The sequence below is a fragment of the Dermochelys coriacea genome, chromosome 2, assembly GCF_009764565.3.
Source record: "Dermochelys coriacea isolate rDerCor1 chromosome 2, rDerCor1.pri.v4, whole genome shotgun sequence".
NCBI classification, from domain to species: domain Eukaryota; kingdom Metazoa; phylum Chordata; order Testudines; family Dermochelyidae; genus Dermochelys; species Dermochelys coriacea.
This window is the reverse complement of record NC_050069.1, coordinates 216,589,766-216,617,226: the sequence shown is the minus strand read 5'-3', so window position 1 is coordinate 216,617,226 and position 27,461 is coordinate 216,589,766. Positions and strand designations below refer to the sequence as shown.

Below are 27,461 nucleotides of genomic sequence, written 5' to 3'. Positions count from 1 at the left end.
ATTGATTCCTACTCTGTGCCCATTGAAGTCAATGTGAATTTTGTCATTGATTTCAATGCATGCAAAATCATACCACTGGAGTCTGTGTGTGTGTGTTCACTATTTGAAGATAGCCCCATTTATTCTTTGCTCCAATCTAGCATACACCATTATTTTATTTCACTGGGGACAACAAAGAAGATACTGAAGGTTTATGTGACATTCTATACCTTGGGGGAGCGTGCTGTAACCTCCATATTCCTCATTTTCATATAATCGTGATTTTACGTATAAAGCATGCCTTGTAAGGTATCAGGGGAAATGTTATATGGATAGAGAAATTACTTTCAGTGGATCATATGTATATCATTAATGCATATGAAGTTATGAGAATTGTGTAGTATGGTTGTCACTAAAACATGCTGTAAGTTGGGGAAATCAGCCAGATATTAACTCTGCAGAGGCAACAGCAAGGAAGGTAACCAATGCCTGGGTGGGGTATCAATCAACCCATCAACAACCATTGTCCAGCAAGGGAGCTACAGTACAATGACTCACCTGCATGGGGCCAAGGAAATTGCTCAACTTTACTTGGAGAGACTCAGTAATGTTTACCGACTCTGAAGGGGGCATAGGACAAATCCAAGAGGGGAGAAAGGACATGATAAAAGGAAGAGACCTTTGCCATGCTCTTCCTCTCTCTTTCACCTACACCTACAGACACCACCACCACTAAGCGAATGAATCCCCTCTATTCGACACTGGTGAGGCCTCATCTGGAGTACTGTGTCCAGTTTTGGGCCCCACACTACAAGAAGGATGTGGATAAATTGGAAAGAGTACAGCGAAGGGCAACAAAAATGATTAGGGGTCTAGAGCACATGACTTATGAGGAGAGGCTGAGGGAGCTGGGATTGTTTAGTCTGCAGAAGAGAAGAATGAGGGGGGATTTGATAGCTGCTTTCAACTACCTGAAAGGGGGTTTCAAAGAGGATGGCTCTAGACTGTTCTCAATGGTAGCAGATGACAGAACGAGGAGTAATGGTCTCAAGTTGCAATGGGGGAGGTTTAGATTGGATATTAGGAAAAACTTTTTCACTAAGAGGGTGGTGAAACACTGGAATGCGTTACCTAGGGAGGTGGTAGAATCTCCTTCCTTAGAGGTTTTTAAGGTCAGGCTTGACAAAGCCCTGGCTAGGATGATTTAACTGGGACTTGGTCCTGCTTTGAGCAGGGGGTTTGGACTAGATGACCTTCTGGGGTCCCTTCCAACCCTGATATTCTATGATTCTATGAAGTGCTGATCAAAAGGGAGAGCCTGGCTGAAGAGAAGCCAGCCTGTGGTGAGAAGCATCTAAGTTCGTAAGGACCTTGAAAGTGTTAAGATCATCTTAGAATGTGTTTTGCTTTTATTTAATTTGACCAAATCTGACTTCTTGTGCTTTGACTTATAATCACTTAAAATCTGTCTTCAGAGTTAATAAATCTTTTTGTTTATTCTACCTGAAGCAGTGAATTTGGTTTGAAGCGTGTCAGAGATTCCCCTTGGGATAACAAGGCTGGTACATATCAATTTCTTTGTTAAATTGACCAACTCATATAAGTTTGTTGTTTCCAGCAGGCATTACTGGACACTGCAAGACAGAGGTTCCTAGGGTTGTGTCTGGGACCGGAGATATTGCCTAGTATCATTCGCTTGCAGGTAGCTGGGAGCAGCTTACACGTCAGAGGCTGTGCATGAACAGCCCAGGAGTAGAGGTTCTCACAGCAGAGCAGGGTAAGTCTGGCTCTGAGAGTCAAGGATTGGAGTGGCCTAACAGATCACCCATCCTGATAACACCAGAAGGGAACATCACAGTTTGACAAAAAGTGTTGTCCATTATTTTTTCATCAAATACATTGCCTTCACTTCAGGTCATCTTCCAATTGCTGCAAGCTTTTATCCTTTCCTTCAGACTATCATATTCTTTCAATGACCAGAAATCACAACACAGTATTAAATTACCAATAGGCTATGTTAAAAATCCCAAAACTATCCCTATGATTAATACATAATACATTAATACAAAAACTATCCCTATGATTAAAAAAAACAAACTGATAGTGTAAGTATCCATATACAGTGAAGAGACTGTTTTGTTATATTTATTTCCTCAATGAGAATGTCAGTCATGAGTTATCCTCTTGAGTAAAGATACCATGAGAGACATCAGCTGTTCTGATGGAGTATGTGTGGGGAGTGTATATATGAGCCCATCCATCCCTCTATATATGGAAAACCATATAACTGGCAGTTACCTATTCACAGGCTATCAGGCACTTTAATAATGGCATCCATTGTTAAAGAATAGCCTATGCACCATTTTATTTGTTTTTCAGAGAGACAGTGTTCAAGAGATGATCATCGAGGGCACATTATATAATGGTATCATTCAACATGTTTTGACGTAAAAGGTTGAATAGCAACAGTAGAAAATTCTATGTCAAGTCATGAGCAAATATTTATTACCTGTAACCATAATTTCAGAAAGCCAGTGTGCGCATTATGCCAGCAAGGTTTTTCTTTATGCAAATACTTTTTACCTTGTAATTATGGAAATCTGCAGTAACTAATGCATCAGAATCTTCTGTGTGCATGTAATATACAAGAACAAGGGACATTCAAATCCTGCTGTAACTGTTAACATCGTTGGACCCAGCAATGGTGAATTATGTCTTAATTTTAAGGAATAATTGTCATCTCATATTTCTACCTGATGCTGAACTTAATGTTGGTCTTTGCCTCTTAATGTTTACAGAAGATTGAGAGCATATTTCATATACATAATCCTCACTAGCACTATGCTGCCTTTTTCTGCAGTATCTATTATATACAAAAGAGATGCTGAATACTCAAACTAAGGAACCAAATGGTAGCAGCTTTACTTAAATCCATGCACAGTACCCGTGCACAACAGAGTGATTAAATGCTGTTTACTTTTTAAAGATGAATGAATCAATCAAAATATAGATTGGATAACTCATTGGCACTTTAATGTATTGATAAAGGTGGGAGGAAACTAATAAATCATGCATTTCAAGCAGAAACCCGCCCCCCGCCCCGATGGAATGTTTGAGAACATAAAACATGCAGTGAAGAGGTGCAGGTTATTTTGTACAAAGAAGAATGTCAAGACTGCATAAAAAAGCATTTTACTGTAGACCCATATTGTAAATTTATTGCAACACTGAAAAAGGTTGCCATTCTTGGACCTAACCATTAGACAGTCTGACAGTACCATGCGAGCCATAGACAATAAGACCTGTGATGTGATTTCCAAGCTGTTAAGAAGTCTCTCAGAGGGCTGAGAAAATGAAGACCGAAACAATTGCCTCCCAAATTATTATAATAGGAATTGTTTTGATTTCACGTAGCAATGAATAGAAAGGGAACTGATAAGAGCATGTCCTTTCCTTAAGGAGACTAATTTAAAGCCTGAGAAAATAAGGGATGTTGCAAATTTATAAACAACAACAACAAAATTAGAAATGGTTTTAACTGTGAAGCAGCAAGTTTGTGTGTCAGTCTAGTAATGTATGAAACAAATGAAAGGTGAGCATGAAAATTGTAATTAATAGATTATTTTTCCTATTCCAGCATTAGTTTGAACATTGCCAAGGTAATCAAAGAACCATAAATTTTCAGAAATAAGTCTGCTACAGTGTTCATGATTAATTATGCATTAACCCATTTCTCTGAAGCATCCTTCACTAGATCTTTGGTGGGAAATGCAGTTTATAAGGCATGTGGTTTGGTTATTTGTGTGCATACATACTGCACTCTTGGCCAATGTGCAAGATGATTTAAAGTTTGGCATATTACAAAGATTTACTGTTGAGTCAAATGTTTTAATGTTTCAACAAACAACACTGCTGACTAGTTTTGCAAGTACCATTACCTTTATTCGCTGCCCATTAACTGTTAGCCCTGTCCTCATTCAGGCAACCCTGCATTGACTTCCCATCTTGCAAAAGCTTACACATGTGAGAAGTTATCTGCATGTGAGTAGTATCAGTGATCCAGTGGGACTTTTTGTGTCATGCCTCAGTGTTTGAACGATGAAAGTTATTTTAGCAAAGAAAAAAGTATTTTAATACTCCTCAGTGGGGTTAAATTGCTGAAGAAAAATATTCACAAGAGTGGAAAGAAATGTTAAATGTAAAAGGCCAAGTTAATGGGACCTGTGAACTTCCAAGCACTTATGTGATATAGGTCAAATCAATTGCTGATCTGAAGATGCTTGAGTTCAAAGGGGCAACTACAGAATCTCTGGATTATGATCACTGCATTAGAATTAACTACAAATAAAATCTTATGAAATAAATCAAATTACCGAGAGCATTCCCTCCTCATGTTCCATGGCAGAATTCTACCATAAATTAGTAAATGGTAATGCATGCAACAAAAATATGCCATATCACTGTATAGAAAATCTGCTTTCCTCATGCAAAATTGCCTAAAAAAGTGACAATAAATTTTTCTAATAGCATAATTTTACATTTGCTCAGTCACAGAAACTGTTATGCCAAATTCCAGAATTTTGTGAGTTGGAGGATATTCTAAAACTTTTGAAAGATTTCTGGCATAAATATTCCAAAGCCCAGCGCTGCTAATTTGTTTTCTCAGAACTAAACTACAGAGGCTTATTCCTTGCTGTGGTTCCTTGTTCTTCTGATAATGGAGGATAATAGACCGGTTTTTGGAGGAGGTCCCACCAATATTGGGGCTTGATTCTTGTGGGTAATTTTTATCTGGGGGGAGGGAAAGAAAAAAAACAAACAGTTATCCCTTTAGCTAACTCAACTTCTTAATCATATTTTTACAAATATACAAAGTGACTGACCCATTTAAAATCTTAAAATGTGACTTCTGAAACTTCAGATGACCAAGGATTGAAAAGTAGCTATTGAAATACATTTTGTCACAACTGACATTTGCTTATATCATAAACAAATTCATTTATAGTCATAGTTACAACACATAAATTGTAATCATACAGGAAATCCATATTATTAATCATATATAATAAGAATACAGCAATATGCTCTCTTACTACAGGAGCATGAGATTTATAACCTGCCCTTTTATCACTGCTTGTCACTTGAATATTTTACATATCCACATAGTAAAAAGGAATTCAAAAGCAGGAAAGGACACATTGTATGTTGGGGACACTAAGCTGGTTTCCCATTATTAAGATATACACTGTATCATAACATGCCTTATTTATTCCCCTAATCAGATTGTTCTTCTCTTTTAACACAAGCCATGATACTTAATTTCAAAATAACCATTAGGAATAAAAGTCAAAAGTTAACATAGAAAAAAAGGTCAAAAATGATGAACTAGCATTCTAATTTGTTAATTAATTGGTAATAGAATAGAATCAAATATTGAAAAGCCTGTTTAAAACACTTTGAAAGACTGCTCTAAAGCCACTCATTTTGATTTCTTTGATATAAAACTACGAATCACCTTAAATGAGACAACCTTAAAGTATATTATGTCTGCAATTTTCTCTAATTCAAGTCTAAATTAGAGAAGACATTTTATGAATGTATGCTATGCTCAAAGCTAATTGAAAGCAATTATCAAAGTGGCATTTTGTCTGTGACTTTAAGATACATTGTAAGATAATAAATGATTCTCATTATGTAATAAAAAGGTCACATCTTGCCTTTGGGCTAGTGACACAAAGTTTTTCAAAAGCAATCTGAGACATTTTCTTTAGTGAACTACAACTAATACAAGAACCATCACTTATTAAATATCAGTTGTCACCTGCATAGTATCCACATCAGAAATGGGTATTTCTTTCAAAAGAAACACCGCCTCATTAAAAACTGCAAAAAAATCTTTCTCTTAAAGTGCATACCTGACATTTTCAAGGTAAAATGAATATTCTTCACTTGTCATTCACTAATAGTAATGAAACAAAAATGTACATCACATGGAGAGGTTCATTAAAATATAGAACAATCCTTTTCTTGGGGGTGGAAATTTACTTTACAATCTAAGGAGACAGAAACATAAAAATCTCAACAGGATGAGGGGGTTTATTTAACTCTGTGGGAATTTTAGCTTACTCTTCACATGTTGGTTGCACTGCAACCTAATATGTAACTTTAGTATGTTATTGTTTATTAGCATGAAATTTAGTGTATGGTTCTCTTTCCTCACAGTCAACCTAGCTTCAGGCACCAATTTGGGGACCAGATCAGCATAGCTCCATTGATGCTAGCTGATGACTTGGCCCTGTGAATTTATCTCATGGGTTGCTGTCACTCATACATCATATGTAGGTGTTATGTTTGGGCATGGGGCGGTGGGATGGCCTCTTTTAGGAACAGACACTGCATCTAAGATCCAAATTGTCTTGACTTTCATGGAATGCTGCAAATGCTATTTTCTCATGCTTTCCTGGAGACGGTGGGTTCAACATGAACTGAAAGCACTGAGTGGAGAAACCATTTAGTTATGTTGGGTTGGGAGAATTTAATCTGACCATTGGGTCAATTTGAATGTTTTTGTGATTATTTTGAAAAAGCAATGTATGTGGAATGATTATCAGAAAATTAAAGAAAAATATTTCTAAAAGATGCAAAGTTAAGTTGCAGCTATAGGAAAAAACATGAGAAAATGCTTCTGCTTAGAAAACGTTTTATTTTAAGAAAAACAAAAAACATAAAACAAAGCTCCACCCAAACAGAAACTGTAAGCAGCCAAAAGTATTACCAGTAGTTTATGATGCATTTGATGAAAGGTCAGTATATAACACTATAGGTAAAATTCTGACTCCACTGAAATCATTGGCAAAACTCCCACTCACTTCAATGGAACCAGGATTTCACCCTGTAAGTTTGTAGTCCTAATGCAGAAGTTTTACAGGGCTGAGACATCAATAAATGGCTCCAGGGAAAATGTAGCATTAGAAACTTTAAAATCATTTTTGCAGCCCTAAGAAGTGCAGCTAATGATATACTTGCTAAAAGGAAAACCATATTCAATTTAAAGAAGAGCATAACTCTTAAAATTAGAGATAGTAATTGCTCCCTATTTAAAGATAGGTTTCAGAGTGATAGCCATGTTAGTCTGTATCATCAGAAGATAGTAATGTTTGCTAATAAATGAGAAGTCTGAGTCTGTCATATTAAAAATGTTTATAAATGCATAAAATGGACATTTATTTTTTTCAGGAGCATGTCAGAGCTTCAAAATGTGCCTTGAAGCCACAGTAACACAATGCATCCAATAAATGAAATGCACTAGGGAGTAATAAGTTTAATGTATTAACTATATTTCTTAGATCAAATAGTTTTCCTTTTGTGTTACTGGACTCTACAATGTGTGCTAGTTATGTGTGTGTTCCTAACATCATAGTATGCTTAAATAAGAGGTCATCATTGCTCTTCCAATGAAAACAGAATGTGGTGTTATAAATACAGGAACAAATCAAGACGCTAACTAATAAGGAACTATAAATGATACTCCCAGTTTATGTTATGTTGGATTAATAGTCAACTCTACACCTCAGAGGATACAAAGTTAAATTCAAATATGAACATACTGAGCCATATACATGGGTAACAGGTGGCCACTTGGCTTCACACTATCAGCAGGGAGATTCACAGGATTATCCCACAGACTAGAGGTTTGTATGCCACTCCTCTCTCTGCTGCTGGGGCAGGAGTGACTGGGGCAATACTACATCATAACTATCCCCAAAAGTGTCTGAGACCAGATGCAGATGTGCCAGAAAGAACAGCCCTTAAGGGTGCTCTAACACCATGGGTGGTGGGTATGATAGGCTGGGGAAGGCTGAGCCTCCCCAAACAGCCAGGCGTGGCCCTGCCCACGCTCTGCCCCACGTTGCTTCCCATTTTGCAGCTTAGTCTTCACCCATGCCATGGCCTGGGGGGCGCCACCGACCCACCCAGTGCTGTGGGGACTGGGGACGTGCTGCCCACCCGTCTGGTGCTCCGGAGCTGAGGCAGCCTGGAGTGGGGGGTTCTGGGCTCCAGGGGCAGGGCTGGGGGGCTAGCCTCCCACAACAGGCAGTTCACACACCTTCCATGTCTAACACAGTGCAGAGGACTACCCTGCACAGAGAAGCCATAGGATAAGAGAAGTGCAAAGGTGAGTTTTAAGCTCCCTTTGTGTCCTCTCTCCTGGCTTGGGCTGTGTACATTTGGGCCAAACCTCTCTGATCCAGCCCAGTGGTTTTAAATAGACCTGTATGTGACAATCCTTTTAAACAATTTCTTAACAATTCTCAGAGTAGTAGCCGTGTTAGCCTGTATTCGCAAAAAAGAAAAGGAGTACTTGTGGCACCTTAGAGACTAACAAATTTATCGAATGCATCCGATGAAGTGAGCTGTGGCTCATGAAAGCTTATGCTCAAATAAATTTGTTAGTCTCTAAGGTGCCACAAGTACTCCTTTTCTTTTTTTTCTTAACAATATTATTGTGCAAAATGCAATCACATCTAATCATTCTGACATTAATTAAGCTCTAATGATATACTCTAGTATCTATCTTAAGTAGTGTGATCTGTTTCCCCTTCACACAGTTAGATTGGAAAACATTATGGTGTCACCATAATTCTTAAACATACAGTGAAAATGACAGCTGCAAAATTAAAATAAATGATTAATAGCATTTTTTTCATGTTTTGTACTAATAGGTATCACTGAGCTTTTAAATTAATAGAGCTGTCAAGCTCAGGGTTGTTACAGATCCAGTGCAGAACTAAAATGGAAATTATGTATTCCACAGACACCTAAAGATGACACGTTGGAATATTTTAAATTTTAATTAGTAGGTGCAATTGTTCCACCTCCCACAAGTTACTGCAAATTAATTGGCAATTAGTCACAACTAATTTTTTCTTAACAATTTGAACTGGAAAGATAGGTGCATTATGGTAGCACACTTGTCTGAGGTGCAGAAAGCACACATGCAGGAAATTGCATTGTCAATTACAAAAATGACTATTGTGAAATTAAGAAAAATTATGCATAGGTAAACAACACTAATGTGCAGTGTAGCAGTGAATGGAAAAAAGAATGCCCAACTGCACCTGAACCAAAAAAACAACAGCAGCACAAAACAAACAAACAAAAACCAATTCCCCCCAAACCTCAGGGCTAGAAACAGAAATTCATGCAAATTGTCATTATAACAAGATAAACTTTTTACAGGCTGGCATTGGTTTCTATATTAACTATTTAACTACTGCTGGATAGTTTCCCCTGTCATCAACTGCTATAGAGCCAGGACACAATCCTGCTGCCGCTGAAATCAAGGACAAAAGTCCCATTGAATTCAGTGAGATTAGGCCCGAATGGCTTGAGAGATCTATGGGATGGAGTTGCAACTAGAGCATCTGATGAAGTGAGCTGTAGCTCACGAAAGCTAGAGCTCCTCTGTGCCTGCTGCCTGGGGTGTTGAGGCAAGTGGATCTATGTAAAAGCTGGTCTGTGGCTCCTCTCTTAGCTACGCATAGACTCTTTCCACAATGAGTAAGAGGTCCAAGCTGTTCATCCCTCAGTCTGTTCATCCCTGCCCCTAGGTGAGGCTTAAGTAATGAGATAAACCTTGTGCTGGCTCTCTGCACAATGGTTCAATTACACTCTTAAAGAGTAAGAGAAAGGCCAGGGAAAAATTCATACATAAATTCATTCAAACATAAATATTCAAACCTCTTTTCCAGGGATGATAAAAGCACCTGTATAATTTTCTGGTGCCATGTATTATGAGTTCTTATAATGAGAAAAAAAAGCATGCCACTGTAATAAATTTCCTGTTGTTAAATAAATCTTATCAACACCAATAGACAGAAAGTATGTAACATGCTTTGTGACAAACACCAATGATACTTTTAATTTCTTGCATTCCATAAAATGGCCCTGCCAGTGGACTAGCATTTCCATTCCTTCACAGAGGAAATATTCTTGCATCTGCCATAAATGTCTCTTTTTTCCATTTTTAATTTAGTGAGACTGGCTGCTTGAGATTCACACTTGGGACTTACCAAATCAAGAACAGATGAAAGAAATGAAATTGCAGTTTTTTGTAATTAAGACAGATATTCTTCGAGATTTTTCAAAACAATGCTAAAGACAGTTGTAGGTAAATGGAAATATTATTTTTCTTAAAGAAATACTGGTGCCTGAAGATAGAAGTTTATCAAATTAACTCGAGAGCCTTTGAAGATTTTTTACTATTAATGACTGTTTGGAGATCAAGTGAGACCATAAATATATTTTATGTCACTATATTTTGGCTGGGTGAGCTGTGATAGAATTTCCTCTTCAGCTAATTATCAAAGATGTTTAATGTAAGCACTAATGTTATAATTTTTCCTTCACAAAAAGAGTTCTATATGAAAAGATGATGAAAGCAATAAATTGTGGGCCTCGATCCTGCAGCTTGTGCTTCTTGGGCAGCCTGCAGTCGATCTCCAGATAAATATAGAAGCCTGGCTATGTGCAACATAATGCAGAATGGAGGCCTGAGATTGTAAGATATTTAGGGCAGGAACTGTCTTTTTTTATGTATGCGTACAGTGCCTAGCACAATGGGGCTTCCATTCTTATTGGGAACTCTAGGTGTTATCACAATAAAAATAATAATTTTTAGCTTTCATATTCTCTATGTTATTAGAGCTATAGGGTGAAATCCTGGAATTATTTAAATCAATGGCAAAACTTTCATTGACTTCAGTGGGGTCAGATTTCACCAAAAAGCCATGGGCCCAAATTTTAAAAGATATGTAGGTGCCTAACTCCAAAAGCTCCTAAATACCTTTAAAAATCTGGGCATAAGTAACTCAGATGGCTAAGTCAGATTTCAAAAGTGACTTTGGCACGTAGGATCAAAAGTTAAAAGGTATTTAAGTGCCTAAAGATGCAGCCATGTGCCTGATGTCAATGCTGGAGGGATGGAACTCACTCTATGTGTGTGTGTGTGTGTGTGTGTGTGTGTTGAACTCCTCTTCATCTTAAAAGAAATGATCATGTACTTTTTGTTAAGAGGGACAACCTCAAGGCAAACTTTATTGAAGTCTGTACTATAGGCAAAAACTCATGATTTCTATACTAGTCTGATATTTTTTTCTGAAGTTTACAATCCTGGGGCTCAAACAGTTTGTTCACACAGTTACAGTCAGTAACACTTTTTTCGTGTGTGTGTGCTTGAATAGAGAAAGCTACATAGTCCATGAACAAATGCTCTCTGATTTCCAAAAAAAAAAAAAAAAAAAATCTTTCTGAAGCAGAGCCTTGGAAATATGATCCCAAAATCAAACAAAGATATCTAAAACTCCTTTCTCGAATGTGAGCTTTGGATAAATATCTGACCACTTAGAACCAAGACAAGGAGAAAGTCTAAGAAGATTTGTAAATTTTGTTTTTGGTGCCACAAGTATTTTTTGTGCATGGAGAGACAGTGAACAGTTCAGGCAAAATTTGTGAGAATGCAGGGAGCAACAGGATTCTTTCAGCAGAAGAAAAAGGGAAAATATTTCTTGCAATATAAATGTAAAAAATGAAATCAAATAGAATCATTCTTCTGTGACTAAATGTATAGAGATTCTGCAGATACTCACCTTTATGAAACTTAAAGTCTGTGGACTAGTCTGCCCACAAAAGGGAAAAAACACGTTCCATAATGGGTTTGTTACAGAGGACAGAGTAGTTTATTTTAGGAATGATACAGTAAATCTGGGAAGGGGCTGCACACAAGAACACATGCATTTTATGCCCATTTTTAAAGCGTAGTTTGACTAGGTAACAAAATGGACTATGGTGTGTGGTGTTCTTGGCTGTAACCATGGGTCAGATGCTCCATGGATCAGACATCGGGGTTATTATAAAAAACGGCATGACCAACATCTTTCCATAGGTTCTGCAAGTCCAGTGACTGGGAAATCACAAGTCCTGTTGCTCTATAACCACAGATTTATGGCTGCAAGAGATTATGCACAACCTCTTCACTCCAAAAGATTTTGTCACAAATCTCATGAGATTTCCCACTGTTCTGTCCTCACACATCCATCTATTTATATGGCCCTCCCATCACTACATATCTGAGAGTCTCCCAAGTATTCAGAACAAGAAATGTAATAACAATCTCTTTCTTTTTCTTCCATCTCAACCTGTAGAAGAAATAGCATGATTAAATTAAAGGTTTTGTTTCTTTATGTTCGCGTGAGAGAATGGGTGTGCTGTGTATCTGTGTGGGTGTACAGAAATTATGAAGCATAAGCTAAGTCAATGTTGATAACTACAGTTGTCTCTAATTGAAAAGGAGCAGTTTCTAACATTTAAGGAGAGCTGAAATGAAAGTTTGATCATTAAAACTGATTGCCATTTTTTATCATAGAAAAAAATATTTCCCCCTCAAATTTCTTTTCCAGTTCTATTGGATATGTTGATAAAGCATACTTACTGTACAAGGGGTCTGCATCCATGGTTCTCCATCAATCTGCATGGGCAGCGACTTGCTGGTTCTAAAGTAAAATATTTAATTATATGAATAAGAGTGGCTGGACAAAATTCATCAAACTTCTATTTTGAACAGAGATATATGAGGACAGAACAGATGTGTGCAATCTCAGGACATTTATTGGCCACAAGTGTGCATGCAACTTCCACTGCTATTCCACCACAGATCAGGTACATGACCCAATGCCCCTACAAAAAAGTAATGCACCTATTTTAAGTACTCTTCTGCAATGTTATGTGCAAACATATATACTGTCATTCAGGAACAGCCTCAAGTGTACTTTTAATATGCAAAACAAAAGTATACCAAACAGGCACAATGTGCTAAAAATATGCAGCTATTCCTTCATGACAGAGCAGAGTGCAGATAGTGGAACTTGACTTCTGCATGAACTTTAGGTATGAATCTACTTTATTAAATAAGAACACAATGAAGCTCTTTGGGGCAAGGAGTACCTTTTTGTTACATGTCTGCACAGTGCCGAGCACAATGGGACGGGGTGTCTCGATGCTATCACAATACAAATAATAAAGAGAAGTCCATGCTACCCATAACAATTTTCAAACTATTGTTTATGAACCAAATAAGAAAACTCTTTCAGCCATACTAGTATTTTTTATTAGCACTGGGAGGATATTCTGTTGCTTGCATCTATTCCAGTACCCTGCTCATACTCATATAGCAGTAAAGTCAGTTCCAAGGACGACTGTGTTCAGAGGCTTTGCCTTTAAGGATAAAACAATTAGAATGTTTAGTGCTCTAATATGATTTGCAGAATAACAGTTTTATAGACCCAGCACTACTGGAAGTGATGCACATCAGATAATTACATAAACCTACAGGAATGGAAAGGCAGGAATCAAAATAATAACCCCGGGCACATCCAATTCTGCACCCATTTAAGTCAAGGGAAATGGAAGGGAAGTGCAATACCCTCAGCAGAAGGTAGGCTTTCACCTTCAGAAATACCTACACTTTCAAGGGAGTAACTGCTGTAATTAATGGCCAGGGCGCAACAGGTAGAAACAGGGGAGATCGTGCAAGTGGCCTCACCCTACAGCTGAGTAAGAGTGTCACATTTGGAGTCCCGACTTGTAGGAGAGCATAGGTATTGTTTCTTTGGTGTGCACCCGAGCACATGGCAATCCAAAAAAGGGAGGCCAGATGGCAAACCCATTTCTTCTCTGCATCAACTGAGATTGGATGCTTGCTACCCCAAATCGGGAGCCATCCTGAATTAAACACTGTGGGTAGGATTTTCAAAATCATCTAAGGCACCTTGGAAAATCCCACCTTATTTTCTTAAAGTTTCTTAATGGTTTTCTCTCGCACATGAGGTGAGGTGGGATGAGGCAAGCTTCGCTGGTGAAAAATTGTACAATTTTGTAAAATTGTCAAATATTTAAAAAAACTTTTTTGGAAATATAGAGATTTTTCTGGTTCTATTCAGCACTTTGTCATACCAATGAAAACTGTGTTCACTTTTAGCTCAGTAAATCATAGAATCATAAAAAGGTAGGGCTGGAAGGGACCTTGAGAGGTCATCTAGCCCAGCACCTTGTACAAAGGCAGGACCAGGTAAACCTGTACCATCCCTGACAAGTGTTTGTCTAACCTGTTCGTAAAAACCCTCAATGATGGGAACTCCATAACCTCCCTCAGAAGCCAATTCTAGAGCTTATAGTCAGAAAGTATTTCCTAATCTCTAATTTAAACCTGCTGTGTGGAAGATTAAGACGATTACTTATTTTCCTATGTTAGGAGACATGGAAAACAATTGATCACCATCTTCTTTATAACTGCCCTTAACGTATTTGAAGAATATTATCAGGTCTCCCCTCAGGCTTCTTTTCCCATCACAAACATGTCCAGTTCTTTTAACCTTTCCTCCTAGATCAGGTTTAACCTTCTATCATTTTTGTTGTTCTCTGGACTCTCGCCAATTTGTCCACATCTTTCTTAAAGTGTGGTGTCTAGAACTGGATGCAGTATTCCAGCTGAGCCTCACCAGGGCCAAGTAGAGAGGGACAATTACCCATATCGTAGGGTATGTCTACACAGCAATTTAACACCCCCGGGTGGCCCAGGATTGTAAAATTGCAGTGTAGATGATTTGCCTCAGGCTGGAGCCTGAGCTCTGGGATCCTGTGGAGTAGGGTTGAGGGGAAAGGTCTCCCTTTTTTTTAGGGTCCTAAGACCTGAGCCTGAACATCTACACCGTAACATACAATACTCCTGTTAATACACGCCTTTTGCAACTCCACCTTGCGCCCCCCCATCATTGGATCCCAGAGCTCAGACTCCAGCTTCAGGCAGATCATCTACACAGCTGATCTGGGACAAACCTGATCTAGGTGGGAAAGAAGACTAAGGAGGTGCCTGATAATATTCAATTTGTGACCGACTATAACTCCCAGATTTTTGTTATGAAGTACTACTTCCTAGCCAGTTAGTCCCCATTTTCTAGTTTTGTATCTGATTTTTCTAAGTGTAGTACTTTATACATTAGAGTGACAAGATGGGTGAAGTAATATCTTTTATTGGACCAACTTCCGTTGCACATCTTTATTGAATTTCATCCTGTTTATTTCAGATCAATTCTCCAATCTATAATGGTTGTTTTGAATTCCAATCCTGTCCTCCACAATGCTAGCAACCCCTCCCAGCTTGGAGTCATCTGCAAATGTTATAAGCGGACTCTCTACTCCATTATCCAAGTCATTAATAAAAATATTGAATAGTACCAGACCCAGGACAGAGCCCTGCAGGATCCCACTAAATACATGCCCCCAGCTTGACAGCAAACCATTAATAACTACTCTTTGAGTTTGTTCTTTCTATCAGTTTTTCATCCATCTTATAGTAATTTCACCTAGATCGCATTTCCCTAGTTCGATTACAAGAATGCCATGTGGGACTATGTCAAATTCCTTACTAGAATCAAGGTACACCATCTCTACAGCTTCCCCCTATCCAATAGGCCAGAAATGCTGTCAAAGAAGGAAATTAGTTTGGCTAATGGTGGCTATTACTTATGACCCTATTATCCCCTGGTGCTTACAAATTGATTGTTTAATAATTTGTCACATTATCTTTCCAGGTATTGAAGTTAGGTTGACTAGTCTATAGTTCCTCGAGTCCTTTTGTACCCCCTTTTAAAGATAAGTATTATGTTTGTCTTTCTCCAGTCTTCTGGGACCTCACCTGTCCTCTATAAGTTCTCACAGATAATTGCGAACATCTAGTTCCTTATGTACCCTTGGGTGAATTTTGTCAGGCCATGCCAACTTGAATGCACCTTACTTATCTAAATATTCTTTAATCTGTTCTCTCCTTATTTTGGCCTACATTCCTTGCCCCTTCTTGTTAATATTAATTGTGTTGAATATCTGATCACAATTTACCATTTTTTGTGAAGAGTGAAGCAAAACAGACATTAAACACCTTAGCCTTCTTGATGTAATCCATTATTAGCTCACTTTCCCCACTAAGGAGAGGGCCTACACTTTCCTTTGTCTTTCTCTTGCTCCTAATGTATTTATAGAACCTCTTCTTACTGTCTTCTATGTCCCTGGCTAGTTGTAATTCATTTTGTGCCTTAGCCGTTCTGATTTTGTCCCTACATACTTGTGCTATTCTTTTGTACTCACTCCTAGGAATTTGACAATGTTGTCCAAATAATACAGCACAATCAAATTAGCCAGTTCTCTTGTTTCATGGCTAACTCATACCAATGCATTTGTTCATGGTGACTTGTCAGTGCTCAATGTACAGTATAACAATAAAATGTAGGATTTTTTTGCTCCTAAGAATCTTAAAGTGCTTTACAAATACTAATGGCAATTTATAACTCCCAGGTGAAGAATATATTAGGATACCCATCTTATGAAGAGATTGAAATGTGTCAAAGAAATGTAAATGACTTGTCCAAGGTCACTCAGAGTCAGTGAATAATAAAACCCAGGAGTATCAACTCCCAGTCCTCTTCTCTCACCACTAGACAAAACCTCTTCTCACAATGAGGTGAGAGAGGACTATAAGGCGAGAAGACTGAAGTTAAGAATTTTCCTGTTCACTTTATCATGTATTTTAATGAAAGAAAAACATTTAAATACATGAATTCAGTAAATACTTACAAATTCAGCAAATTTTCATGTGCATTTAATGTCTGATTTTTATTCAATATGTAGCAATACAAAATTTTATAACTAGAAGGTACTATAAACAGTTACCTGATGACAACAGATGAGCACTGTGCAAGCCGCCTGCCAGCACTTTTCAATCCTGTGTATATCTGACCCATCTCCATGGCTCCCTCCAGACCAACCACTTCCATCAGCTGATCACTCAGATCTGAAACAATTCAGCACACTTCCCTTTAGGAAGACATCAACACTTCAACTAGAAATTAATTCTGAAATGGTGTAAGAGCTAGGACTCACTAGTAAAAATGACAGCAATAGGAACTACTAGCATAAGAAAAGATAAAAGGCAGTAGGAACATTACTGGAACAAATCCCCAGGATTTGTGGGGAGGGCTAGCTCAGTGGTTTGAGCACTGGCCTGCTAAAAACCCAGGGTTGTGAGTTCAATCCTTGAGGGGGCCATTGGGGATTGGTCCGGGTTGGACTAGATGACCTTCTGAGGTCCCTTCCAACCCTAGTATTCTATGGGCGGGAGGGATAGCTCAGTGGTTTGAGCATTGGCCTGCTAAACCCAGGGTTGTGAGTTCAATCCTTGTGGGGGCCATTTGGAATCTGGGGCAAAAATTGGGGATTGGCCCTGCTTTGAGCAGGAGGTTGGACTAGATGACCTTCTGAGGTCCCTTCCAACCCTGATATTCTATGATCATTGCTGTGTACAATATTAAATTGTTTGTTTTCTGCTCCTTGAAGTCTTTAAACCATGATTTAAGGACTTCAATAGCTCAGACACGGGTGAGGTTTTTCATAGGAGTGGGTGGGTGAGATTCTGTGGCCTGCGCTGTGCAGGAGGTCGGACTAGATGATCAGAATGGTCCCTTCTGACCTTAGTATCTATGAATCTATGATTACTATACCTGGACTCACTGTCATCTCATTCCAAAACATCATGACAAAAATGTCTCTAAAGTCTAATAATAAGCATACACAGTTCTGGTAGCAACCTCTATATTTAGATTGCTTAACACTTTACATTATAAAAGACTCTTTCAACCTTTTTTTGAGAAGCTCTATGCCTCCATTGTTTGTAGCAGGTCTTTGAAATTTAAGAAGAGAAAGCCCTTGGGCTAGAAAAGTGCCTTTTATTTGTCCCATAATCTTCCATTCAAGTGGTCTAGGCAACTTTAATTTGGCCTCCTTGTGCTTATGCACTTTAATACAGACTTTATTTACATGATCATACGCTATTTTTTTCCATAGGACTTTTGCCTCATTCATTGCACAGGTTGAATGCTCAAGGGGACATAATTAAAGTATGGGCATTAATCTGGCATTTCCTATGTTGATCACTTGTTTACAATGTAAATATTTTTCTTCTCATGTAGTTCAGTGCCAAAATATTGTGTAATAAAAAACTGTAAAATATCATTTAAAACAGTATTATTCAAAAAGTAAAATGAAAAGTTAAATAAATACTATTTGTCTTGATTTCAAGGAACAAGTATAATATAAATTCATAGTCTTCAGTTTAGAAGACAAAAAGAGTCTCTAACCATTAATACATCAGACTAGTTTGAGGGGCAATCAAAGTGAGTTAAATCCTCTCTGGAACCCACTAGACTTGTTTTGTGTGAACCATTTTACAAGTTCTAGTGAAATGTATGCTGCCAAGAACAGATGGACAAGGAACAGAAACATTTTCTTTAGCTGTAGATTATGCTTAAATGTCTCTTGCTTTATAAAGTGGCTGTTAATATCCTCGTTTCTGAGAGATATGCTAGCCAATGAACTAGAAAGAGGAATGCTAAAACCTCAGGTGCAAGAATCATGACATTGACAAAGGAAAGGAGAAAATATTAACATGTGTAGCTCAACCTTCACTGTAGGTGGAATTTCATGCTATTTTTAACTATGGGGTTGAGCGAAACTTTCAAAGGGAGTTTGGATCAAAGTAGTTAACTGAAATCTATATATTAAAGAAGAAATTGAATAAAGGATTGGAGTGTAGTTGGGGGGTGGTCCTAACTATTCTGTTAACACCCAGAGAATTTGCTTCTGTCCACCACCCTCATTCTTATTTTCCTCCCTTTCTTTATTTCCTTGCTATTTTCTTTTTCTCAATGCTAAAATGAGAGAGGGAGAAGTCAGTATCATACAGTGGAAACTAAACAAAAATGAATACAGTTCCTGACTATTATTGGGGGGGGGGACATTAGGAGGGAAAATGGACAAGAATGTAGGTTCTTTGACAGCTCCTAACTCTGTATTTCAGTATTTTCCATTCTTTAAAAAAAGTGTAAACATAACTTTGATAGAGAGCAAGAAATACAATTGATGTGTTAAAAGGACAACATTCTTAAACACCTACAAAATCTCTATCAAGCATTCTTAAAACTACAGTACCCACCTGCTGAAATAAAGAAACAGATTGATGGAGCCAGAAGAGTACCCAAAAGTTACCTACTACAGGACAGGCCCAGCAAAAAAAGTAATAGAACGCCACTAGCCATCACCTTCAGCCCCCAACTAAAACCTCTCCAGCGCATCATCAAGGATCTGCAACCTATCCTGAAGGACGATTCCTCACTCTCACAGATCTTGGGAGACAGGCCAGTCCTTGCTTACAGACAGCCCCCCAACCTGAAGCAAATACTCACCAGCAACCACACACCACACACCAAAAACACTAACCCAGGAACCTACCTTGCAAAAAAGCCCATTGCCAACTGTGTCCACATATCTATTCAGGGGACACCATTATAGGACCTAATCACATCAGCCACACCATCGGGGGCTCGTTCACCTGCACATCTACCAATGTGATATATGCCATCATGTGCCAGCAATGCCCCTCTGCCATGTACATTTAGGGTGACCAGATCACAAGAGTGAAATACCAGGACACAATGGGCAAGTGGGGGAGCGGGGAGGGACAAGAAGGGGGAGAGCCACAGGTGCACAGCCCCGACTGGAGCCATGGGGGGGCACAGCCCTAGGAAGCTGCAAGAGGGGTGTACGGCCCCTGCTGCAGCCCACACCACAAGCCACGGGGCAAGGACTCAAGGACTCATGGCCCCAGCTCCAACCCCCAGCAGAAGCCATGGGCCAGGGGACACAGGGCTCCAGCTCCAGCCCCTGGCTGAAGCCTCAGGACAGGGGCACAGGATCCTGGTTGCAAAGTCAGACCCAGTTGCAGGGCAGGGGAGCAAACCATCCCAGTTCTAGCCCTGGCTCCAGCCCTAGCCGCAGTCACAGAGGGGAGGCCCATAGTACTTTCTTCAGCCCCTGCTTCAGCGATATACCTGAAAACAACCTGAAAAACCAAAATTGCCAGTAGATAACAGATCACAATCAGGTTTAATGGGACATTCCCGAATCGACTAATTTTCTATTTCACTCCCAAATGTAAAATGTTACCTGAATTTTGGGACACATGGCGTCCCGATAGTACATCGAGGCAGATGTCCGCCGCCAGGTGCAATCCCTGCTTGCTAGTGTGGGTAAGTGAGCTGGGCAGCAGCTTAGCAGTGCGCAGCCCCGGCCTGCCCTGGGGGGAATCAGCATGTGCAGAGGCAGGTGCCTCCTTTCCTTGGCTGTGCCATGAGCTAGGTGGACCAGTCTGCACAGACTTTGCTGCGGGGAGCCCGGGCCACACTGCTGGCTCAGCCCAGCGACCCTCACCTCAGGGACCTGCTGGCTGCTTCCCAGGAGCCGCCCCAGGTAAGCACTGCCGGGACCCACCCCTGCAGCCCCTACCCTCCGCCTTCAGTTGAGGAGGTGAACAGCGGGAAGGGCGGGGCCGGCCAGGGGCAATGGGATACACTGGTCTGCCTAGCCCTGTGCTACCAGCATGCCCCGTCCTGTTGGGGGTGGGCCCATGCTGCGCCACACAGCCCCCCTGGATCCACTATGCCCTGCATCCCCGAACCCACTATGCCCAGAGCCCCCCTAGTCCCCCCACATTTCCACTGCAAATGCACAGTGCTGTGCACACCACCACCCCTCCCCAGCACCCCCCCGCCCACAGCCCCACCACAGCTACCCAGCACCTCACACAGAACCCCCCCACTCGCTAGTTTCCCAATACAGACAGATTTCTCCTCCCTCCCTCCCTCCCAGTGCCCTTCCCCACAGCCCCACCACCACAACTAAACAATGCCCCACAGAGACCCCCACTGCCCAGTGCCCTGACACATACAGATCTCCCCCATTGCCCAGCACCCCCCCAACAGGCCCCCACTGCCTAGCACCCCAAAACACACAAACCTCCCCCACTTCCCAGCACCCTCCACACCCTCACAGCCCAGCACCCCACACACATCTCCCAGACACTCACTCCATCACACCCTGCTCCCTTCCCTGGTCGCACTCACCAGCCCTGCTGGGAGGTCTCAGCTCCTAGGGTCAGAGCGGCAAGGGGGGTCTCCAGACTCCCCACATGCTGCGCCTGCCACAAGTGCAAGCTCCGTGGCTCCCATTGACTGGGAAAAGTGCCAATGGGAGCTGCCGGAGCCGCGGAGTGGGGCTTGCCGGCGCCGGCAGTGCTCAGAGAGCCCCCTGCCCCCCCCGACCCTAAGATTCAGTGGGACCTGCCGGGGAGCTAGGTGGGGAGTTCTGGCGGTGTTTACCTGGGGCGGCTCCTGGGAAGCATCTGGCAGGTCCCTCTGGCTCCTAGGGTTGGGTCGGGGGGGGGGGGCGCTGAGGGCTCTCTGCCCTCTGCGGTGCCTGTGAGCCCTGCCCCCACAGCTCTGATTGGGCAGGAGGGAGCCAGTGCAGCATGCAGAGACCCCCTCCACCTCTGTGCCGCCCGCACTGCAGGCTCCTGCTGGCAGGTGGGCGCCAGGAGCCCCAAGACTTTGGTGCGCGCAGTGACTCATGGTGAGCAGTCCCCGATATAGGGACAAAGGGCATCGCGACCGATGTGTGGTTGGGACATGGGACAAAAGTCTTAAAATTGGGACTGTCCCGATAATATCGGGATGTCTGGTCACCCTATGTACATTGGCCAAACCAGACAGTCTCTGTGCAAAAAAATAAATGGACACAAATCAGATGTCAAGAATTATAACATTCAAAAACCAGTCAGAGAATGCTTCAACCTCCCTGGACACTCAATTACAGACCTAAAAGTCGCAATTCTTCAACAAAAAAAACTTCAAACACAGACTCCAACAAGAAACTGCAGAACTGTAATTAATTTGCAAACGGGGCACCATTAAATTAGGTTTGGATAAAGCCTGGGAGTGGATGAGTCATTACACAAACTAAAAACTATTTCCCCAAGCTAATTTTTCCCCTACTGTTACTCACACTTTCTTGTCAACTGTTTGAAATGGGCCAGCCTGATTATCACTACAAAAGTTTTTTTCTCCTGCTGATAATAGCCCACCTTAATTGATTAGTCTTGTTAGAGTTGGTATGACAACCCCCATTTTTTCATGTTCTCTGTATATATATTTATATATCTTCCTACTGTATTTTCCACTGCATGCATCTGATGAAGTGGGTTTTAGCCCACGAAAGCTTATGCCCAAATAAATTTGTTAGTCTCTAAGGTGCCACAAGTACTTCTCGTTCATTTTCCCTGAAGTTACTCATACGTATTTTTAACTTGAACTCTAAGCTTAAACATATTATATTTTTCTCAATTTCCATACAGTTTTAAAAAAGAAAAGTCTTACTCATTTGCCAAACTTCTTCGATTGTAAAAGCATACAGAATTTTATAGACTATTAAATTGTTAAAACATTTCTGGCCAAAGCAAACATCAAATTCTCATCCACGCAGAAAAAAAAAATTAAATGGAAGAATAATTAAGAACAGATTTGTATTACTGACAGCTCATGAAACATATGCAAGGATTCAGTATAGTGATTTTCAGTGACTTAAATTTGATGTGTCACTTTTCAGTAGCTGTAAACTTAGTGCCAGTTGACAGCAGGTAACTAAAGGCCAATTCCTACCCTTTGAGCCACACTGCATATGTCCAAACACTGTGGTATGTTAAACATTTGAAGAGATGAGAACAATTCAGATGCATATACAGTAAGTTAGAATCCCACAATACACTGCTACCCTACAAAAAGTGGGGCCTCTTCAGAACCCTCACATTTGTTATGGTACATTGCAAAGTGGTGTGAGCTTAGGGCAAACATGAGAAGTTTTAACAGTAAGTTTAAGTCAGTCATAGTCTACCTTCAGAAAAATCAGAGCTAAAGCCAGCTTAGTGAACATAATTGATTTTGGAATGCTTAATTTATGCTCTTGAACCTGCCTCATACATTTGACCAGTAGGGAGCTGTATGGTTACATGCATTTCAATATATTTCAGGTAAACTGACTTTGATGACGGCTTAGCTTGAGAAAGAACCGGAAAGGGAGTGAAGGTTTTGGCCCCAGGTCTGAAGGATGTTCAATGGATATGGGATACTCCCCTTGAGGACAAAAGGTCCAAATGTCAATGAATGGATTACACTAATTGAGAAACTTTTGGTTTGATATATAAAAATATTGATATTGTCATTAGAACACCATCCATGAAAAGAACACCTATGGAAATTGCTTAACTGAGGTGGTCGAACCATTTTATGGCATTTATGGGGCCTCAAAGGAAAGTGAAAAGCATGGCACATATTGACTTGCCGACGATGCATGACCACTAAAGTTGTGTTTTGTCAAAGCAAAGGTGGTAGCCACAACAACAAGGCCAACATGGGGCATAAGTTCCCTTTTAAGAGACACATTCTGAGGTCTTAAAATACTGCATGCTCTACTTCTGCAAAGATTCTGAATGTTACTCCAAAGAAATAATTGTTTGCTCTTTAACAATCAAACCAAAAAACCCTCCATCATTTTGAGACTAGATTATAATATGGCTATTTGCTACATTATGTGTCTGAACTGTAATGTTAATCTAATTTAGAGTGTAATCTTTTTGGGACAGTGGCCACATTAACCTTTAAGTTATGTACTGCTGCATGCACGCTGATAGCACTCAAATAAATAATACAACAAATATTTTCAGGTATATTGTATTGCTGCTGCATTATATGTATTTTGTAACTGCAAAAATGACAATCAGAAATGCCAAATATATTAACACAACATTTTTTTCACTCTAGATGCATCATTCATTCACTATAGCAGGTTTTAACCAATGCTAAGAGGTTGAAGATCAGATTTTCAAAAGAGCTCAGCACCCAAAAGCTCCCATGGAGATCGAGAACTCCAGGCACTGAGGACTTCTGCAGTTCGGCCACTTCATTTAGGTGCTTAAATGGGAGCTGAACTTTTATAGCAAATCTGGCCTAGAGAATACTTCAGCATCAGTGTGTGAGAAGAGTGTTTTTTAACTGTTGCCTTTGGGTTCTTGAGTTAGGTTGTTCTATTTTAAGCTTTGTGGAAGAACTGAAGGTTCCTACTTGTTTTCTGTATCAATGAGCCAGTAGTCTGTGTGGGAATGTTTTCATAGCACCAGGCCTCTCCTGCCCTCTTCCATAAACCAAATTACTTCACGTGTCTCCTCATATTAGTACCACCAGGAAACAAAGCCAGCTCTCACGATGGAGTGCTGATGTTAGCAGATTCTGAATAGCATGCAGAGGGACTTCTGACCCCTTGCACTCATTCCTGATTGGGGGGAGATAAAGTCACTAGGGAGATTGCCAGCCCACTTCTTATGATCAGGTGGGGGAAGGGGGAGAGGGGAAGAAGCCCAAATAAAAATCTGCTCTAGTGATAGACAAAATGACATATGTGAATATGAGCCCTTTATGGTACTTCTCAGCCCCAGAAGATACATTCCTGAAGACCTTAACGCTATTTAACAAGAAGTTTATATTGTCCCTTAACTCAATATTTCAATATCAAAGTGAATGTACAAAAGAATAATACATTTGGAATTCATCTATGCATTTAAAGCAAGGAAAGCAAACTGGGATAGGGGGTGGGGAGGTATACAGTGTGATTAGAAAAAGTGATTTACATAGAGAAATTTCCCTCTGTAATGGAACTGTTTTTGATATCCAATTTATCTTCATAATATATAAATATTGCAGTCCTGGAAAGAGATTGAAAGACACTATTATAGTTGGGGTTACTGCACTTACTCAGGCAGATTTGCATAAAAACACTGCTGGTCAGTGGTAAATCGGTCTCTGGCGGCAGTTTGTCTTTGGAAAGAAGGGACTACAGGACTGACTAAATTTAATTAAACCCTAGTAATCATCATGCTGGATATTTTTTGGCTCCAAAGTTAAAATATAGAATAAGAAGTTGAAAACTGGTGACTTGCCAGAGATCCTTGAAAACCTGCTGAGTTCAATGCTCCACATGACATGAGTCTCTAGTATCTGCTCAGAACAGTGCATGTATTAAAAGTACAATTTTCCATTGTGCAGGAATGTGGGGACACTTTCATATACAGAGAGAGGAAAATGCTAAAGATATGTTGTATAAAGTGCTAAAGATATGTTTGATGTCACAGTGTATGTATGATTTAAGATGATCAGTTACTGGATTACTTGGTGTATGTTAAAATAAATCACCAAATTCATTGTAAGCTGTGCTTTCTGATTTTTAAAAAGAAGCCAACAGCAGCTAGTAGACAGACATACCACAGCATTTATAATTATTTAGATGAGAGCCCAGTTATTCTAGTGCTTGTACAGAGAGACAGCCCATGCCTCCAGGAGTTCATAATCTAAACAGACAAGATAGACAAAGAGTTGGGAAAAGGAAATATTATTACTCTGACTTTATAAAAGGACAACTGACACACAAACGGATCAAGGGCCTGATCCTGCAAAAGATTTATATATATACTTAAATTTACATAACGAGTTGTCCCACCACAGTCCACAAGGTTATTTACCCTGCACAAAGTTAAGCACATACAGAATTAGGGCCTAAATGACTTGACCAAGGTCACAACCAGGAATTGAATCCAGTTCTCCAAAATTCTAATCCAGTGCCTTAACAAGACAATATTGACAATATTCCTCTTAATATTGATGTCATGGGACTGCTCATGACAGTAAAGTTACACAACATGCATATCTGCAGAATTTGACACAGTTCTGACAATCCTGTGAATTACTATGAATGTCTTTAATATACACAAAGACTCAGGTGCACATTCTATGGTATCCAGTCCCGGGGATGTCCTTTTTATTTCATGAAGATATGGGTCGTAAACCCATTTTTTTGCCCAAGATTTTGTGTAATAGTATACAATCATACAGCAAGAGAGAGTCTTTCTGAGAGCCTCAGACTAGTCTACAAATGTTTATACACACACACACACACACACACACACACACATACACGCACACACAAAGACCCCTAGAGAAACCAAGAGAAGAGGCAAAGAAAGAATATATTTTTGGCTTACCATTGTGAACTGGTGTTGACCTAAAAATAGTTTTATTAGAATAGGATTTTAAAATTAATGTAATTTGTATATACAGTACTTTAAAGGAACGTAATGAGTGAAATCCTGGTGCCACGAAGTTAATGGCAAAACTTCCATTTACTTCAGTGAGCCCAGAATTCCATTCAATATTTTTTGTCTTGCATCAGTTGAATACAGAGATTCATTCCTCAGATGAAATCACCTAACAGATCAGCCTACAATTGTATATTGGACCTTCTGTACATAAGCACTTCCTGACTCTTATCAATCAGACAGTGTGGCAGATTTCCTAAGAACTAGGTGGTGAAAGAAGGAAGAATACAGCATGATAATTAAATATTTTGTGAATCATTTTAATGTGCACAAAAAGGTCTTGATAACATTTTTTTCTTAAGTGAACTTTTTTTCTTAGATAAGTCTTGATTAATATTAAAGGAGAAAAAAATGCAGGATTCAAATTAAATCGCTCCCATCCTCAGTCACTGCAAATAGGACATTCAGAACAAATACCAGCATTCACATTTCTAATATTTTGAAACAAGAGATGCCATCTTTTGTTTTAGGAGCTCATTAAGGAAAAGACTTTCATGGTAAAGCTTGGCAGACAAAGTATATTGTTTTTAGAGGTTTATTCTTTAAATATTTTGAAGTACAACAGCATTGAACATATCAGTGCAACAAAAAACAAAAACAAACAAAACCCCAGCTCACCCTATTATTTTAATCTGTATACTTTAAAAAGTTATTTGTTTAAAAGAATTTCTCTGTGTTACTCTTGTATCCCCTTCATCCAACAGAACAAAAGCTATTCTATGAAAGGAGTCTAAACTTGGACAAACTGTAAAAAAAGCAAAGTTCCTCTCTGTTTTTATCAAATTTGATTGCTGCAGCTGTTCCCAGTTTCTGTATTTTAAAAATAGCCTTATTCAGTGCCTTGTTGGCTAAAGGCCAGAGTACCATTAGAACATGCTGTACGGAAAACCTCTATTCAGTTACAGATACAGAAATATATTTAAGATCAGTGGGGGTCATCTGCAGCAAACACTTGTAGGGGGAACATGGAATTTTAATGTGCTTGGACTGCTCACCACTTTTAACAGATATTTAAGAACTTCAAACCGGATATCCTTCCATTTGTATTGGGGCTATCAACTTACTGGGCATCAGGTACAATACGAACAAGTCAAGATAATTTCAACTAACAAAAATAGATCTAATTCTCAGATTACTTTCTATGTAATTCTGGCATTCACTTCAAATGGCTCCAAGTAATATTGGATATTTGATTAGCCTATAAAAATGCCACTGCCCAGAAAGGAAAGATACAGTAATATTGATGGAACAGTAAAAGTTTGATCAATGTAAACCATCTTTGATTTGT

The 27,461-nt window shown here is 39.7% G+C and overlaps 1 protein-coding gene across 1 annotated transcript in view; it reads right to left on the bottom strand.

Moving 5' to 3' along the window:
- Nucleotides 1–2,334: 2,334 nt before the first annotated feature.
- Nucleotides 2,335–27,461, bottom strand: part of DGKB (diacylglycerol kinase beta) — a 519,697-nt gene continuing 494,570 nt past the window's right edge. Inside the window, 3 exon segments of the mRNA XM_038392537.2 lie at nt 2,335–4,770; nt 12,470–12,530; nt 16,759–16,879. Of these exon segments, the coding sequence (XP_038248465.1) occupies nt 4,663–4,770; nt 12,470–12,530; nt 16,759–16,879 (290 nt within the window). The 3' untranslated portion in view covers nt 2,335–4,662.